General features: G+C 39.6%; 1 protein-coding gene across 7 annotated transcripts in view; it reads right to left on the bottom strand.

Annotated features, from left to right (window-relative positions):
* LOC307266133 (dystrobrevin beta-like) overlaps positions 1-18,795 on the bottom strand; it is a 35,839-nt gene that overhangs the window by 12,167 nt on the left and 4,877 nt on the right. For 4 of the 7 annotated variants that reach the window (XM_080048062.1, XM_080048063.1, XM_080048067.1 and 1 more), the window contains exons 2-12: positions 16,191-16,242; positions 13,724-13,768; positions 10,617-10,693; positions 10,287-10,367; positions 9,650-9,863; positions 8,993-9,078; positions 6,785-6,939; positions 6,520-6,619; positions 5,855-6,021; positions 4,526-4,650; positions 1,101-1,172 (exon numbers count right to left, since the gene is read on the bottom strand). In XM_080048062.1, coding sequence (XP_079904188.1) covers positions 1,101-1,172; positions 4,526-4,650; positions 5,855-6,021; positions 6,520-6,619; positions 6,785-6,939; positions 8,993-9,078; positions 9,650-9,863; positions 10,287-10,367; positions 10,617-10,693; positions 13,724-13,728 — 1,082 coding nt within the window. In that variant the 5' untranslated portion in view covers positions 13,729-13,768; positions 16,191-16,242. The remainder of the gene's footprint in view (positions 1-1,100; positions 1,173-4,525; positions 4,651-5,854; positions 6,022-6,519; positions 6,620-6,784; positions 6,940-8,992; positions 9,079-9,649; positions 9,864-10,286; positions 10,368-10,616; positions 10,694-13,723; positions 13,769-16,190; positions 16,243-18,795) is intronic. The other 3 variants (XM_080048064.1, XM_080048065.1, XM_080048066.1) reach the window with 2 other exon arrangements.

Raw genomic sequence — 18,795 nt, 5'->3', positions numbered from 1 at the left:
TCAACGAAAGGGTTTGTTTTGATTCCACGGCAGACAGTAGCCTATAGCGAGTAGCGACCATTGTAGAAAAGGTTACAGTGTTGTTATTTCTTGTTATTTTTTACAGTGTGTTAAGCTGTGTTTTAGTGTTGGGCCGTGACGTCAGTCGGCCAGAGAGCCAGTTCAGTAAATTTCCTTTCGCTTCTCCCTCGGTGAGATGTGTGTGAGCAAGTTGCCACAGTAAGCCATCATTCGTGTTTATCTGAGTGTAAATGTGAATCACCCGTGTGTGAGTATGTACATGTAGTCCCGATCGCTGTTATAAGTTATAGTTTGTGCATGTTATTAGCGGCTGCGATTCGCGGGTCGCAACAGCTGTTCAAACGTCTCCTCACGAGCGGAGTTTAAGCCTTTGTTCTTTTTCCGCGATTTATATGCGGCTGTGCCTGTGAAAGAAGGAAAATAAAGAGCGGATAAAACCCTACTCCTCCTCTCCTAGTCTCATTATAAGCATAAGTGGTGTTCTGGCCGACATATCTGAAGTGAAACCAGTGATACAAGCAGATCAGCACGGTACCGGTAGCCTACTACAGCCACCAGTTTCTTCAGCCACAATATAACTCACTTTGTGCACGGAGACAGTATTAAGCAAGTAAGTCTGCTTGTGTAGCCTAAATTAAGTTTCTTCAAAAACAAAACAAAAAAAACAGGGATAGGAATGAGGGGGTGGGGCTGCATTGGAGGAAGGCGGGATATTATGATTGTGCTGAAATGCTCAAACTCAAATCCATCCGAACTGCTTTAATCATCTAATTGTATCTTCTGTTCACCTTAATTATATCTTATTGACTTAATCTTATCAGTAATTCCTGCATAAAACCACCACATTTTATTCACATCAATATAAAATCAAATCAATGCAATGAAATAGGCAATAAGTATAACGTTTGTGTTTTATAAGGGAACAAGGGAATGAAGCAAAAAGAAACCTTTATGTTGACTGACTCATGTCTTCACCCATGTATCTTATTTTTTAAACTGCAGAAAACTACAAACTTCAAATCAGACAGAACTAAAAAAAAAAAAAGACAAAGACTACCACAGATAATATCAGTATTTACCTCTTGGGGGGCCCGGGTGCTGATTGGGACACTAACATGGCCTCACCGGTGTTCCCAATGGGACGAGAGGGGCTGCACACACACAAAAACACACAAAAACATAAACACACAATGCATCATCAGACCCATATTATCAACACTGAGAATGCAAAGTGTGGATAACAACATTATAACAGTAAAACACAAAGGCCTGCCTATTAGAAAAACACACATTCTTTCGCTCACATACTCACACACACTCTCTAACGTGCTCAGGAGTGCAATCATGCAATAGTGAATTGTGCTGGTCTGAGCAAACACAGACAGGGCAAAGATCACCAGAGGGAGAGAAAGAAAGAGAAAGACAGAAAGTGAATTTAAACCGAAGGGAAACATGAAAAAAAAAAGACTAAATACATTTTTTTAAAGCCAGTTTTGCAGAAGAATAAACCTGACGCAGTATGATTACGAGCATACTCACATCTGTGCTAAGTATCGTCTCTGTGTTCTGGCCTGAATTTGTTCCCAACGCGCAGAGGTCTGTTAGTGACCCAGTGTGCTGATGTTTAGAGAAATCAAACCGTGTGGGTCCACCACAAAGGGCGGAGCAACCAAAGCGGTTGTCGACAGAGCTTGGCTGCTGTTACCTGAACTTTTTTGTGTACATGAAACTGTACTGGTAATAACTAACCACAATGTAACTGTAGGCCAGGAGTCTGCTACTGGCTAGTTAATGGTTCACTTTCTATAACGAAAAAGTGTAAACAGTCCCATACCCCACTGAACATTAACTAATGCAGTATTCAGCGGTACTGCATTTATAGAACTTCAATATAAGGGCTGGGCAATTATTCAGTATTACTGTGTATGGTCTTCCAGGAAAGAGTGGAAATATGGTCATATTATGTAAATTTTTTATAAAATGTTGTTGATGATGATTCCAAGAACATGTTGACTAAAACCAAACAACAACATAGGTTACGCTTTGATCGTATTGCTAAGCTAAACTTCCATATCATTGACTTTAGAAATACCACGCAACACAGTTCCTTCTATTAGTCACTCAAATAGGTACATGAGCAGAAAAAACTGTTTTTTGTCCTGCTTTTATGATAGAATATGTGAGAGCTAAGAAGCAGCACTGACTCCTAAACTCAACTCAACTCAACTTTATTTATAAAGCCCTTTAAAACAACCACAGCTGAAACAAAGTGCTGTACATAATGCAGGTAAAACAATTTAAAAGCAAAACAACAATTTAAAATTCAGATAAAACAATTTAAACAAATAAAACTAATAAGCACAATGAATAAAATACACCATAGGACACTAAAACAAAATTAAGGTCTCATGCTGGGTTGAAAGCCAAGGAGTAAAAATGGGTTTTAAGACGTGTTTTAAAAATGGGCAGTGAAGGGGCCTGTCTAATATGGAGGGGGAGCTCGTTCCACAATTTTGGAGCGGCAACTGAAAAAGCTCTGTCCCCTCTGAGCTTTCGTTTAGACCTCGGTACCTCCAGGAGCAGCAGATCAGCTGATCGGAGGCACCGTGCAGGGGCATAGGGGTGAAGAAGCTCAGAGAGGTAAGAGGGGGCCAATCCATTTAAAGATTTAAAAACAAATAAAAGAATCTTAAAATTAACCCTAAAGTGCACAGGCAGCCAGTGTAGGGAGGCCAGGATGGGGGTGATGTGCTCCCTCTTGCGGACTCCAGTTAGCAGGCGTGCGGCCGCATTTTGCACCAACTGGAGACGTGCAAGAGAAGTCTGGCTGACTCCAAAATAAAGTGCATTACAGTAATCCAGCCGAGATGTAATGAAGGCATGGATTACTGTTTCAAAGTGCTGATGTGCCAGGAGCGGTTTGACTTTTGCCAGCTGTCTGTTTTGGAAAAAGCTGGACTTTACCACAGAGCAATTTAAAATCACTGTCCATCTTAAAACCCAAATTTAAAACTGTTGGCTTTAAAAACTCTTTCAAAGGGCCGAGGTCAACGGGGGGCGGGGGGGGGGGGGGGGGGGGGAGGGTTCACAGAGGCCACTGGGACCAAACACAATCACTTCCGTTTTTTTTTCATTAAAATTTAAAAAGTTGAGGGCCATCCAAGCTTTGATGTCCTCAAGGCATGCCAGAAGTGGTGCGAGGGAGAAGGCATTTTTCTTCTTTAAAGGAACGTAAATCTGGCTGTCGTCAGCATAAAAATTAAAAGATATGCCATGCTTCCTCAGGATGGATCCCAGTGGCAGTAAGTACAGGGAGAAAAGTAGGGGCCCTAGAATAGACCCCTGTGGAACCCCATATGGCAGTGGAGCAGAGCTGAATTTGGAGTCTCCAAGGCTCACACTCATGGATCTGCCAGTTAAATATGACCTGAACCAGCCTAATGCAGTACCACATACACCCACTAGGTGGCGTAACCGAGCCACTAGAGTGTTGTGGTCCACGGTATCAAAAGCTGCCGTCAGATCTAATAGGATCAAAATAACATGTTCACCAGAGTCGTTTGCCAAGAAGATGTCGTTGAACACTCTTAGCAAAGCTGACTCGGTACTATGCAGATTTTTGAAACCTGACTGGAAAACCTCCAGGACATTATGTTCATCTAAAAACGACTTGAGTTGAGTGAACACAACTTTTTCAAAAATTTTGGAAATAAAAGGCAGCTTAGAGATAGGCCTGAAATTGGCCAACACACTGCCGTCAAGGCCAGGTTTTTTAAGTAGGGGCTGGACCACAGCATGTTTAAAACACTGGGGGACAACAGAGGACAGACTGCTGTTGACAATGGCCAGGACAGACTGTCCTATGCAAGGAAAAACTGCTTTTAAAAAGACAGGAGGGACCACGTCACAAGGAGAGCCTGATGGTTTAATGTGGCCAATCAGGTCTTCTAAAAACGATAATGACACCGGTTCAAACATTTCAAGAGTTGCAGAACAAGGAACAGGAACAGAGGGGTCCGATGCAGGAGCTGAAATGAAAGCCCTTACAGTAGCAACTTTATTTATAAAAAAGTCCAGGAAGCTATTGCAGGTCTCAGGGGATGCCTCCAAGCTGACAGGCTGTGGGGCATTAAGAACCGTTTCAATTGTTTTAAATAATACACGAGGGTTGTGACGATTTAACTCAATGAGGTTGCCAAGTATTTTTGTTTGGTTTGTTTGACCGTGTCCTGGTAGCAGCACCAACAGTCTTTTAATATTTGGAAGGAGACCTGCAGCTTGTCCTTCTTCCAAACTAAACTAAACTAAACTAAACTCATTCACATCAGTGACAGAGGCATACAGTATCTAGCTAGTAGCTACAGTGAGCTAGTATTAGGCTCTGGCTTTACCCAGTTAATTAGGATTATTAATTCAACCTTTAATGACAAAGGATGTGCTATTTCTTAATTCAAACATGAACTAAGTGTTACCTCCTTTGAATAAGTGTGTGAGAGTGTCTTACACGATGTTGGAGAGGTTGAGCGTTCTCTCAGGTTCCTCTGAGTAAATTGGATGAGGTGGCTCTCTGGATGACACACAGCCCAGAGTCCGGCCCAGGGCTCGGCCAAGCTTTGTCGCCGGCGACTTCTACACAAATACATACACAAACAAAAGGTCATGTCAGGTTGAAAATTGTTTGAATTTGTTGCCAATAGCTGACTGTTCCTTTTTGTGTGTATTTCAGTCAACATGCACTATTTCCCATATACTAGTGCAATACTACATCTTTACTGACTGATTTTTGACTGACTGGACTGCGTTAGAATAGGTACAGTATGTTTTCTCTTTTTATTCCTCTCCAGGGAATCCTAAAGGACATGTGAGAGATGAAAATACATAATAGAATTTTTTAATCATACTATATGTACAATTTTTGACAGATGAAAAATATTCATATCTAACTTAATACATTATCCCTTTTGTACATTTCATCTTGTATGGCTTAATTCCTAACGTCATACTTATATCAAGTTAAACCTGTTAAAAGCCAAAATATCAGACATTTATTGTCAAGTTCTGAGTTTATTGTTTAACACATGCAGTTGTATACAGCACACCTCATTGAAACAAACAGGAGAGACAGATGTAGCTGCGGTTCCTTGATAATAATCATAATAATATTGATGTAATTGTGAAGAATTTGTGATGCACAATACTGAAGTGAAGCAGATCACCTGGAATAAAAGAGAGCCCAAAACTCTATGCTGTTGTAAATGATATGTAAAGTCTGCTGAGGATTATTAAGATGAGCTGCCTGTTGTTGTGGCAGGAGCTGCACTAGTGAAGAGATTTATCCCTACAACTGAAACATTTATCAGACAAATGATGCCCAGCTTGGGTGATGAATTATTCAACAACTATGTTTCCATGATCTATTAGTACATCATTTCAACATTGAAAAAAATATTAGTGTGACTAATGCAACGTTTTTGAAAATAAATACATTATATTGAGCAGATATGTAAAACTATTTGGATGCAAATATATCTGTCATTGGCTAGTGATTGGGTGTCCATTTTTTGAAGGGATATTACCAAGTTTCTGATAAATTGTAAAAATATGTTGTATGTGTGTGCGCGTGCGTGTGTGTGCGTGTGTTAACCCTAAAACAGGCCATTGAAGAAGTGAGGATCACATGTTTTGTATTAATCTTCAGGTGTACCATTCTCAAGGACTACAATTGATAATATTTCTCACAGCAAATGGGGGACAGGCGCGCGCACACGCACACACACACACACACACAAACACAGCCCCTTGATGATGAATGAGTTATCACACAGTGACTCACCCAGGTAGAGTGCTCCTTCATCTGATGCTGTTTGCTATGGGAGCCACTGGCGTTGCCACGCCAGAAGCAGTTTTGGCAGAGCTGGTAACCACGGCAACATAGGCAGCGATAGCGGAAGCCTGTCATACCGTTACCACGACAGTAGGAGCAGGACACAGGATGAAAGACTGAGAGAGAACCAAAGAGGAGAAAGAATCGCTCAACAGGTTGATCAATTGAAAACATCACCGGCGAAAATTTGATAGTATATTAGCTTCTTTACATTTTAGATTGCTCTTTGATAAAATACATTTATTGAAATACCACAACATTAAATATAAGAACTGTGATTAAAAAAGAAGATGTATGAAGCAGCTAATATTACAGTTAACCAATAGCATTTATAGTCAAAGCTGACTTTAGTAACTAACAGATAACTAAATGGATATTAAAATAATTTTAAAATACTAAAATCTTATTTAATATATGTAAGGACAAAATTAAATTAAATAATTAACATAGATACTGAAGGCTAATTATATGTTAAAGTGGAGCCTATAAAAACACAAATTGCTGCAATTTGCTGCAGTGTGAGTCAATTTTAGCCAATACATTTGGCTAAACCGTATGTTTGTGAGTTTGTTTGTGTTTATGCCTGTGGTTTGTGTGTGTGAGTGTGTGTGTACCATGCTCCACGTTGGCAAGGCGGTGCATTAAAGGCAGCCAAACAAGACACTGGGGAGGGTCAGTTACGATGTCCAGGAACATGTTGAGCATCACTCTCTTCTACATCCACAAAAACAACGACAGAAGACAAAGACTCCTCAGGAACATTCAAAAACTCACAATAAGCTTAAATTGTTATAATCCTGTTTGTAGCTAATACAATACAGCTATTAGAAAAATATACCCATATGATAAAGGACAGGTGTTTGAGGTATATGAGCGTACCTGTTGTGGGAAGCATGAGCGAGCTAGTGTGTGTTCGTAGCCAAAGGACGGCCCTTCATGTAGAGCGGTGGGCAGCTTGAGAGTCTCCCTCAGAAAACCATCAAACTTGGACTGTACCAACACACCGTGGGAATCAGATACCTGAGAAAACACATCTACACACACACACACACACACACACACACACACACACACACACACACACACACACACACACACACACACACACACACACACACACACACACACACACACACACACACACACACACACACACAATTAGGAGAGTGCTGCATTCAATTATATTTTTTCCTGAAGACTTCCCCTCATCTTAACCATTTGCTTAATAATTACTGTTAGTTTATTAACCAGAAGCTAAATCTTCAGAACTTTAAATTATGATCTTACTTTGGGAAAAGCTCTTAGTGATCCTCTCAAATGTGACTTTTCAAACACATTCTTGACTGCACAACAAGTAAAATAAAAGATCAGATACATTAACATAACAGAATAGCCGCATTGACCTGCATCTTCCACAAGGTGGCACATAAGAGACTTAAATAAACATTCTTCTCCAAAAATTCTCAAATTTACACTGCAAGATTCATTATTAGTTATAAGACATGTATGAGTCATGAACAAAGTAAGAATGTGGTTAAGATTTTTAGTAATATGCCCTAGGCTGTGATCATATATGGTAGATTTATTTTTATAACTTAAATGGTCTGCAATGTCATGCAGGCATGTGCACATGTTTTTTGGTGTAGCTACAACAAAGGAGTGATTTTAATGCATCGAGACCTTTTTCTCCTCGCCCAGAAAACTCAGTAGACCAACATTCAGTGTGGCCATTAGCTCAGTTCTTGATTCACCAGGAAAGTTTATATTTTTATCCGTTTAGTTTTTTTCATGCTTGTAAATTAATAATGTACATGCAGGGCTGTACGCTTATTTTTTTAGGTGGTAGCACTGGTGCTAGCAAGCAAAAAATTCAGTAGCACAAAAATAAATTTGGTAGCACACAAAGTATGATCGAAAACTTGCATAACCTTAACCCTTGCATTTCGCTCTAATTACCTTTGAGCATGTTATCTTGTCTCATTTGAGATTCTCAATTAATATTATATCCTAGTGTGTGCAGTAATAATTATGGAAAAATGAATAGGGGTGCACTGATTGCAATTTAGACAAAAGAATCTAACCTGCCAATTGCAATTTTTTGCTGATTCAGAATTAGTATTATTATAATGTCCTTCTGTTAATTAAAACCAAACTTTAAAACATTAAACATACTAGCCTATTAAATAAATAAGTATACATATTGGTACAATTTAGGATAAATTAAATAGGTTGTTGTGAATGTGTTGGGAGTAGCTTTTCAGTGGCTTATTTAAAACTTTGTAAATAGACTAGGCTACTGTTGACTGTTCGCTGCAGCTGAAGGAGTTGCCTTTCAAGCTAGAAAAAAGCGCTAACTTCCTGTTCTTACCGGCTTCAAAATAAAAGTCAACTCACGTTTGGCTAGTAACAGGCTTTTAATGTGAAGGCGCACAGGAAATGTTCTGTTTATACACGCGCTAACTTAACTGCGGTAATGTGCGGTCTCCTTCCGGTCATTACCGTTGCTGAAGTTTTTATACCTAGAATCGCTGCACGAGCACAGATCCCGAGGACACACATCTTTCACCAGCCAAAGTGGAGGGTGGACTCAATAACTTACTTGCCTAAGTCTACATTTACCCCCATGTGGAGTGTTAATGTAGAGCCCTCTAAGCAGTGTTGTGCATCTCTCCTCTGTGTTTCAAAGACAGCCTCTCCCCATTAGCAGCCTGTCGCACGAGTGCGAATGGACTTGTATTCATCATCGCACGTGATCAATTTCAGTAGCAAATGCGATCAAAACTGTCGCACTGTACAGCCCTGACATGTAATGACATCTAATTAATGTTAATGCTAATCCAAGTGCAATCATTAAATACAATATATATTACAAAAAACACAAGTACAAAAAAACACATTCCGTTCCTCCTGTTCTGTTATCATTACCAATATTTCTAACTCTGTGTTAACAGCATTACACTGACAGTGAAATCAGCCAGTTCATGATAATTTTCTTGGAAATGTGTTAATTATGTCCAATGAATGTGAGACCAAGTACTATGTAACTGATTCCATGTTAGTCGTGTTGGTATATGGACTGCTACTCACAGCGGAGTTTATCTACCAGCTTCCCTCCGCACAGCGTGGCCAGCATCGCCTTCACAGAGAGCACTGTCAGACGGCTGTTTGGCTCACTGAAACAAAAAACAAAACCACGTGTGACACAATAAGAAACCTTTCATAAAACCTAAGCATGTTTGTGTTCTTAAAGTCCCTGTAAACCCAAATCTACAAAATCCTTCTAACTATGTCATTTGGGGAGTTAGTTGCATGATAGTAAGGATCTGTAAAGAGCTAGGCAAATGTATCAATACAAAATAAAGATATTTTTATTTTAGTTTGATCAACTTCACAGAAATTCTGTCTAGACGAGATGGGCTATACTCTGGTCCTTATTACACAATGAGTATTTTGAACCAATCACGGCAGTTAACTTCCCGAACATTCTATAAAAACAATGAGTGTTGCCATGGAGAGTTTGATACGGCCACGCCCACAGTCCAGTAAAACGGTTTAGACAGTGAAAAAGCAATTTGTGTAAGTTTTTATAATATTTATGAATATGTATTTTTAATCAGATTTTTGTATAAAGTTTATTGAGACACCCATCTTTGATATCATATGTTGTTTTGTTTTTTTCATATTTTAGACCAGGTTCACAGAGGCTTTAAAAGGGGCCACAAATGTCGCTGTAGTTAGGCCTACCTGTCAATGGCGGCCAGTAAGAATTGGGACAGCAGGACGGTGCTCTCTCGTGCGTTGACGGTGTGTGTGGTGGGCAGGCGCTTGCTGAGCTGGTTGAACAGTGACGACACTAAGTTCTCCAGTCGGGTGACAGAGATGCCAGCGTTCAACTCCACAGCGTTCAAACCAGCGTCCCGCACAGCCTCGATCACATTGTAGATGTCGATCAGATGTACTGCAATGAACAAACATACTGATTTGACAAAGCTTATTTAATTTAAGATTTGTCCCTCTTTTCTTAAACTATTATATGAAAATATAATAAGTTGAATATATGAAAAGTTATATGAAAAGATTAAAAACACGGTTAAATAGCAAATTCCCCTTTTTATGCTTTGTTTTTTGTACCGATTAAACTAATAAAACACATTTACAAAACATACAGCAGTAGGTGGATTTTGTTGAACAAGTGTTGTATCGTTCTTCTCCTGTAAATCTTAGCCAGAAAGACAATACGCTTGCTTGAAATGCTGAACTATTCCTTTAAAAAGGTTGACATTTTTATCATATTTGTCACTTAGACAAGCTTTTACATCTCATTATTTGCTTCTTTATTCATCTCCAAAATCTCCATTAGTGTAAATGTGTATCAACTTACAGTTGCATCTCTTCTGGATGAATCGGAGCTTACATGCTGTTCGATACGTAGAGAGACAAATGGCATCAAAGTTCTGTTCCTCTGTAACGAAAAGATGAATTTACATGTAAAAGCTCCAGTGGGTTATTATCATAATGCAGCATCAGTAACAGAGACAAAAAGGTCTCATGATTATCTCATCAATCTCATACCGTAACCACTGAGAATAAAAATTCCTTGGTTATTAAAGAACATTTTCCACTGACAATACTGTAAAAAAAAAGGTTTGTAAAGAGAATAAATTCCTTTGAGACAATGTAAGGCTTATACAAGGGGTCAAGGGTCACTCACCAAGCTCCAAGAACATGCGCCTCCCCTCCGCTCCTACTGTCCCTCTGTCTCTCTGTGTCCCCTCCTCCATCACCATTCTACACCACACACAAAACAGGAGCAAAACTCAACATTTTTTGTATTGAAAAACTCTTTCTGGCATGAAACAGTTTAAATGTTTTTAGCCTATAAAGAAATTAATGGCAAATTTTAGTCAAATAAAAAAATTGTGCAGTCCTGTTACGATCAGTCTGATGAATACTTGTTGGTGTTTGCATTTAATTTATTTGTAAGGGACCAGGTTAAGTATTCAATATAACTGTCTTCTTTCTGTATTTTAGCAGGGTTTAACCTAGTTTTCATCTTCCATCACCGTCTTGTGTCTCACATGTACGTTGAGACTGTATAAGCATTGTTTGGTGTTGATTCGGCGCATTTCCGTTTTAATTGAACAGGAAGCATTGACAACAAAGACTATAAAGATCAACAGAGATCAATTCTTGAAAATTTTCTTCACGTTTCTGATGGAAAGTGACTGGACAAGCCGGACAGACAGTGTAACTTTTATTTTTACACCCAGGTTTACTGTATGCATACCGACACACACTAGAGGCAGGCTGAGAGTCAGATTCAGGCCAGGGTCATCAGAGGAAGAGATGAGTGGTGGGTAAATAAACACATTAATGGGAGCAGCTGATGAAATCTGATCTATAGGCTGGTATTTAGACAACTCACAAGGGCACGGAGAAAAGGACAGAGGTGTGTGTGTGTGTGTGTGTGTGTGTGTTAAGGGGGGGAGAAAGAAAGAAAGAAAGAAAGAAAGAAAGAAAGAAAGAAAGAAAGAAAGAAAGAAAGAAAGAAAGAAAGAAAGAAAGAAAGAAAGAAAGAAAGAAAGAAAGAAAGAAAGAAAGAAAGAAGGCATAATTTATTTTTATTAGCTATTTTTATTTGTTTTTTAGGTACACCTGTTGTATGGAAGGAAGGAAGGAAGGAAGGAAGGAAGGAAGGAAGGAAGGAAGGAAGGAAGGAAAGAAGGAAACACTGTCCACCATTGCTGTCAATTGACACAGAAAACCAGAGCATATCAGTTGTCACCATGGTAACAGTTATACTACGCCACAAAATATTTGCATTCCTTGTTTAAATGTGCTGACAAACCCACCCCCAACACACGCACGCGCACACACACACACACATTCCAGAGGGGATTTGAAAGCTTCCCAGGAGACTTCGTGCCTCATCCAGACAAAGGACGGATTCCTCCTTTCTCTCAGTCACACTCAGAGACACACACTCTCTCACATTCCCAAACAACTTTATACAGCTGTTGCGTTGCTATCACACAAACACACGCACACACACACACACACACACACACACACACACACACACACACACACACACACACACACACACACGTTGATACCAGTTAGTCAAGTGGAATTTCCTTTCCTATAAACCACATGTGCTGCGCGGACAACTTACAGTGACAGTCATGCCACGTCTTCAAAGACACTAGACAACCTTCGTCAGAGGACAACTCATGTTACCACAATCCAAATCCAGTCATATCTATCTCATGTTACCCGACCGTAAGATCCATCTTTGAGTGCAGAGACATAAAGACAATAGATGAAAATATCCTTTACCTAAGTGAAAAAGTGGAAATCCTAAAGTCTAAAAGTTCAAGAAGTACATCTAACTGTTCCTAGAACTCGCTAGTTTGTTTGATAAAACTGTCATGCAACAAGACTACGAAACCTTTTAGCTTCTCTGAGTCTCTGCTGCTGGCACCCTCAAGTGTAGACTGGCATCCTGCCTCTTCGTACAGTATACAGTATGTATATCTGATGTCTTTGTCCTCCTGCCAACAGTCAGTACGTATACAAAAACAAGCTGAACGCAGCGGAAAGGGAGCATATAGCCACTTATCATAGTGGGGTTGGACATACAATCCATTCCCCTACCGTTTTTGTGTACTGGGACAAGGACAGTAGTCCAATTAAATGGTCTAGTCGAGCCATAACCGTGCCTTGACTTACCTGTACATGTAAACGTACTGTCTGACTTTCCTTATCATTATCAAGTGTTACAGCAATAGTAGTTCAGCATTTTAATGCAATTTATCTATATGATGGCATGGCAGAGAGTTATATGAAAAGATTAAAAACACGGTTAAATAGCAAATTCCCCTTTTTATGCTTTGTTTTTTGTACCGATTAAACTAATAAAACACATTTACAAAACATACAGCAGTAGGTGGATTTTGTTGTACAAGTGTTGTATCGTTCTTCTCCTGTAAATCTCAGCCAGAAAGACAATACACTTGCTTGAAATGCTGAACTATTCCTTTAAAAAGGACAGCCAGTAATGAAAACATTTAGCAGGACAGGTGGATACATATGGGTCAATGAAACCTTTAAGTGCAGCTTAGAATGACTTGACTGAGGAGCTGCTCTGATTGGATGTCACTAGAGCCAAAAAGAGATATGAATGTTGCTAAAAGTCTCACCAGTTACCGCACTGAACTCCCATGGTGAGTAAATTGTTATTTCCAGCCATGGTGACAACTACACCCTGTCTGTCTATGTCTGTCTGTCTGTCTGTCTGTGTACAGTTGACATGGAGGAACATTTGGTGTGTGAGGTGTGTTTCCTATTTTAACTCTGAAAGCTTTGAAACCATCTTTAGACATAATCACTCTTCCTGTAATTAACCCCCACTATGGCAGAGGGGAAAGAACAGCTTGTCTGCTGCCGTTTTCCCAATCACTGTGTCCAAGTTCAAGGGTTTGTCTCAGGAAATAAAAACCCAGATGTCCAAATCAAACAGACTTTACCCAGGTCACTTCTTCATAAATGAATGGTGCACCTATAGAAACCTGACCAACATTTACTCAAAAAACAGTAGAATACAGGCTGAGGGAAATATTGGAGGTGATAATGGACCAACAAACAACATCATAGTGAATCAGTTGTAGGCTTGTTAACTTTTTAATAGAGCTATAGTGCGTCTGTTACATTCGAGCCTTTGCCAAATTAGTTGATGAAGGTTGATTAAGCCGATCAGTTCCACAAAAACTCTACAGCAGAAGGAATAAAATCCATGGGCGATCAACGAAGGCTTACCTCATGTAGATGCGCCGACAGTGTTGTTGTAATTACTCAGAATTCCTAATGGGGGTGACAGAAGTTACGCACCATAGCTTTAAAGATACATTCTTAAAAAAGATAATAACATCCCTTGCTCGATTAACGGATGACAAAATGATTTGTTTCTCATTAAAAAAAAATGAGTGCTGCAGTTTGTTACTCTTTATAGGTCTTATAAACATAAATCCATAGTTAAAGGCCTACTTCACCGGTGGGAAGGTGAAGGTATATTTAATTCTGAGATCCTATGTAGTATAAATGTAGCCTGGAAATCCAGACCCTGATATCTTGAACGATAGAGGGTCTGGCGACGATCAATAGTAATTTCCAACTCAAGGGGCGGCTCCTACTCGTGCATTTCAAATGCCACTGCACGCAGTTGGATAGCACTACAACCAATCAGAGCGATGCACAAGGCGACGTAAGCCCCTTTCGTTTAGCGAACAGCTGTTAAACTGTTAAATTAAACGTTTGCCGTTGTCGGTCGGCAAAATAGAACATTCCACTTACTTGCTAATGAAAGATTTGAGTGCCGTCTTCCAAATCGTTAAGGGTCGAGGCCAAAGCAGTCTCAAACTCACACAACATATCCGCAGCCATCTCTGATGTTTACTATCACGGCTTCGACGTCGCATGCACGTCACTGTCGTCATCCGGTTACGTCCTCCCCAGAGTACCATATAAGGGGCTCTGGCGCGCCCGCCAGATTTCTGGCTTTCTTGATAAGCTTCAACGGAGCGTGTCCAGACCAACACGCGCAGCAAATTTAATTTGCCAGCGCCTAGTGGCAGGTCTGGGAATGCCAGGCTAGTGTAAATGTGCAAAAAAAAATTAAATCGGTTCATCCTAGCCTGAGAAAAGGCAGAAAGAGTGTTTTTTTTAACCCTATATTTCTCTTTCTCGTGACATCACAGAAAGAGAAATATAGGGTTAAAAAAAACTTACTTTGTAAATATTACTGTGATGTCTTTTACTGTGACATCACAGTAATATTTACAAAGTAAGTTTTTTTTAACCCTATATTTCTCTTTCTGTGATGTCACGAGAAAGAGAAATATAGGGTGAACCAATTTAAAAAAAAATTGCACATTTATACTACATAGGATCTCAGAATTCAATACACCTTCATATTCCCACCGGTGAAGTAGGCCTTTAAATCATGATAACTGTAATGTAGGGCATTGATATTGCGATATAATTTGTGATACTAGAGGGAATAACGTTCACAATTATTCTCATGTTCATTGAAAAACATATCAAAATTATAGTGGTGTGATTTTTGTGGACATCTGCACCAAACAAATATGTTTTCTTAAGTGTGTAGAACATAATGTGCAGGACGTCTCTGTAGCATGTCAATTTTAAAGTTAAAATGGTGTTTTTTTTTACATAAATTTAGCCTTTAATAAATATTGCACCTTCCATGCGATCTGAAAAATGCAGGAGGTTTCGATTGAGGTGCTTTGATGAGTGATGTTTTGTTTGAACTGTTTTATGACCACACCACTTACAAAACCATTGCTCTCTTGGGAGTAAACTCTAAATGGATTATTTGTTGAGGTGATAATGACATAAAGAGCTTTGTTTACTAAATAAATGGTATTCCTGAATCATGAGCAGTGAACCTGGTTATGTGTTTCCAGTGCAAATAAAAGCCACCACACACAAGTTACTTTGTGCTCTGTTGGCTAAATCTGCCTTTTTAGGATCTCAGCTTTAGAAGGTAAAGTATAGAGGGTGGGGACTGGAGTTATAAACAGCATGTGTGTTGCTTCTCTATGTTTGTGTGGGTGGGGAGGCACACTGCTGTTGCACCATGGTGTTTTATGGTGGCCGACATTTGCTGAGCTTTACGGAAACAAACACACAAACAACACAGGCTGCTCTAAATACACACACTCTGGACCATAGGATACACTCTCAGTCTTCTACTGACTTCTGGCTTAAGGTACGGCTCAAGTGAGCTAAGATCATTTGAATGCTACCGTTTTACCAAAAGCAAATAAATCAGGTGAATACATAAGAGTAAAAGCAATTAGAAAAATAACAAAAGATCGTCTAAAACCATATGCACCACAAATACTGTAGCTAATTGGAAGGAAACAATCAATGAAATTCATAATATGGAAAGATATACACATAGCATATATGGCATCTGTATCAATTTCTAGATAATTTCAAATCCAAGTTTTTTGGTGGGCAAATTATTTGATGCATATGAATGTTTGTGAGCAAGTACAATAGTTCATATACTGTAGAGATGCTAATACTTTTCTTCTGTGAGCTTTTGTCTATACACTAAATGTTTATTTATATTCATCAACAGATGTTTTTTTAGTTTTTCTTTTACTTTAAAACTGATAATGAGTAGTAAAAAGGCACAGGTGCCACTGCATGCCCATATGCATGGTGTGTGTGTGTGTGTGTGTGTGTGTGGTCATACCTCTCTGTGTGAGGGGGGTCACACAGGACAGAGGAGCTTCAATAAAGGACGTCTATCAGAAAGACACAGAGAGAGAGAAGAGAAATGCAATTTGAAAAGTCTTTTCACTCTGCAGACAATACCGTCAAAAGGCTATTTGGGGACAGCAGAGGTATACACACTAGGCACACACTAAACACAACCACTCTCTCCTTCATACCGGTAAGTCTTATTAGGGCGCACTCACACTAGGCAAGTTTGCCTGTTCCATGCTGCAAGAAGGCTGGCCCGTGGTCACACTGCTCCCAAACGCCGCGGCCCGGGCACGATTGCTCCATCATACATACGTCATCACGTCGTAATACAATACATACGTCATCACTAAGCGTACTCGCTGCTGGAATTAGTAGAACAACAATGGAGAACAACAGTAGTCGCGGATTGCCCCCAAACACCTCCGAATTTTTGTGGGTCTTATCCAGCTGCGACCATGTCTGCGACTGAATACTGTCGCCGGTCCAAATTTCTAGCAAACTCTCCACTTCGCGATCGCACCGGAACCCACTCGTGAAACTCTTGCCGCCATTGTTTACAATTATTGTGGGGAAGAAGGGTCGCGCATGGACTACGTCAGCCAGCTCAGGTTGTGTATCCGTGCGTGTGCGCGTGTCATCTCATTAGCATCTGTACTTTGGCCACGGCACACCTCTTCCAAGTGGGCCGTGGCCAAGGGGATGTTCCGTGCTGGAATAGGGATGGCGTGGTCACACTAGTCAAACGTTCTAGATTTTAGTATGCAAATGAGCTCGGGCAAGGGGCCGCGGCCCTAGTGTGAGTGAGCCCTTAGACCCCTTGGCATGTCTGCTTGTCACCAAAAGCAGTTTTTATCATGTTATGAATATGAATACATTCTGGTCAGTTCTGTGATCCATAGTCACTGCTAATGAAGTGATTATATAAATATTTGTTTAATTGAAAAAAAATCCAATATTTTGTTATAAGGGACTTGCTGAGTGTTTCTGTATTATCATTTACTGTTTAGCTGAAAAACATTAGAAAAGCCAATGGTAAACTGCTGCCAAGCCCAAGTGTCAACAAAATCCTACCCAAAACAAAATATTACAAATCTAATGACTGCACACACTGACATGGTGTTCAACTCTGTTCAACAAACTCTAAAAAGGCAGCCCTCCTGCAACAAGAAAGACTCAAGACTAACTCAAGCCTCATGGACTGTTTAAACTGTGAAAGGCCGTTGTTTTAAAACCAAGTTAATAATATGTATGAACATTAATTTTCAATTATATTTTTGTAAAAGCTTATTGAGACATGCAACACTGATATCATATATTGATTTAGACTATTTTTGACCAGGTTTCCAAAGGCTCAAAGAAATGGATCCAAATAAATCGAAAACAAAAAAGAGTGTTGCATGTGAACTACAGTATGTCCAGCTTCAATATCAGTCAAGACAAACTGCAGACAGACAGATAGTCACACCCTGTCAGCAGGTGTCACAAGCAAAATGGATAGATATCACCCAGATGACTGATCCATACAGTACCTATCTAAAATATTTCATTTTATAGATTTTAATTCAAATGCCACCCTGACAACAAACACACAGTTTAAAAAAAAACAGATGACACAATTATATTCTGCAAGTCAGTAGCAAAACACAGAATAGTTGCATTCATCACTTTAGCACTAGACATGAAGCTGACATATCAGTTATCAGAATGTTTTCCTGTTTGTGTTTGGTTACCAATGTCAAATGCCACACATGATCCTAATCATCACACTGTCAGCCTGGGCCGATTTAGTCAGTTGTAGACAGTAAGAGGAAACAGTGGTTGATAATTATAGACTAGGACATCCAACACTGACCCAAATATGTCCTTTATCTTACTTTTTTAATTTAAAACTAGATACTTTTAGCATATCTTACTGAAATGTTTTATTTTGAATATTATTTAACCAAGATGTCAAAATGGTATTGCTTTGATATGGTTTATAAATGATAGCCAGCTATATTGATGATAAAAAAGGAGCCGAGTATGACTACAACGATGTCATACTAAAGAAGGGTCAAAATGATTAGTTGATTAATCCATTAGCCGACTGACACGTGGTTTGTGTTGCTTGTGTAGATATCACTTAGGGCTTAAAGGCGGAGTCAGCGATTCTTGAGAATTCTTGTCAAAATCAGTGAATATCTCCTCACGATCCGATGAGGAGTGTAAGGTGTGTGCGCTGAAAATAAAATCTAGTGTTAATACAGAGCCTAGGCTCTGTAAATTGGTATATTACTAGCTACGGTGGGCCGTTTTGTTTACATACCATTTTACAGAGCCTAGGCTGTGTATTAACACTAGATTTTCATTCATTAGTTGTAGCCCCATAAGTAAGCTGCACATGTATAAAATCAAGTAATAATGACTGACTGTATCATGCAAATATTAAGATCAGGCTCTTCAACATCATTGAGGGATGTCGTATCAGGGCAGACCACCCAACCAGTGCACCTGTGAATTAGCCACACACACACACACACACACACACACACACACACACACACACACACACACACACACACACACACACACACACACACACACACACACAC

Source organism: Ammodytes marinus (genome assembly GCF_949987685.1).
Source record: "Ammodytes marinus genome assembly, chromosome: 19".
NCBI classification, from domain to species: domain Eukaryota; kingdom Metazoa; phylum Chordata; class Actinopteri; order Uranoscopiformes; family Ammodytidae; genus Ammodytes; species Ammodytes marinus.
This window is presented reverse-complemented; position numbering and strand designations above follow the sequence as displayed.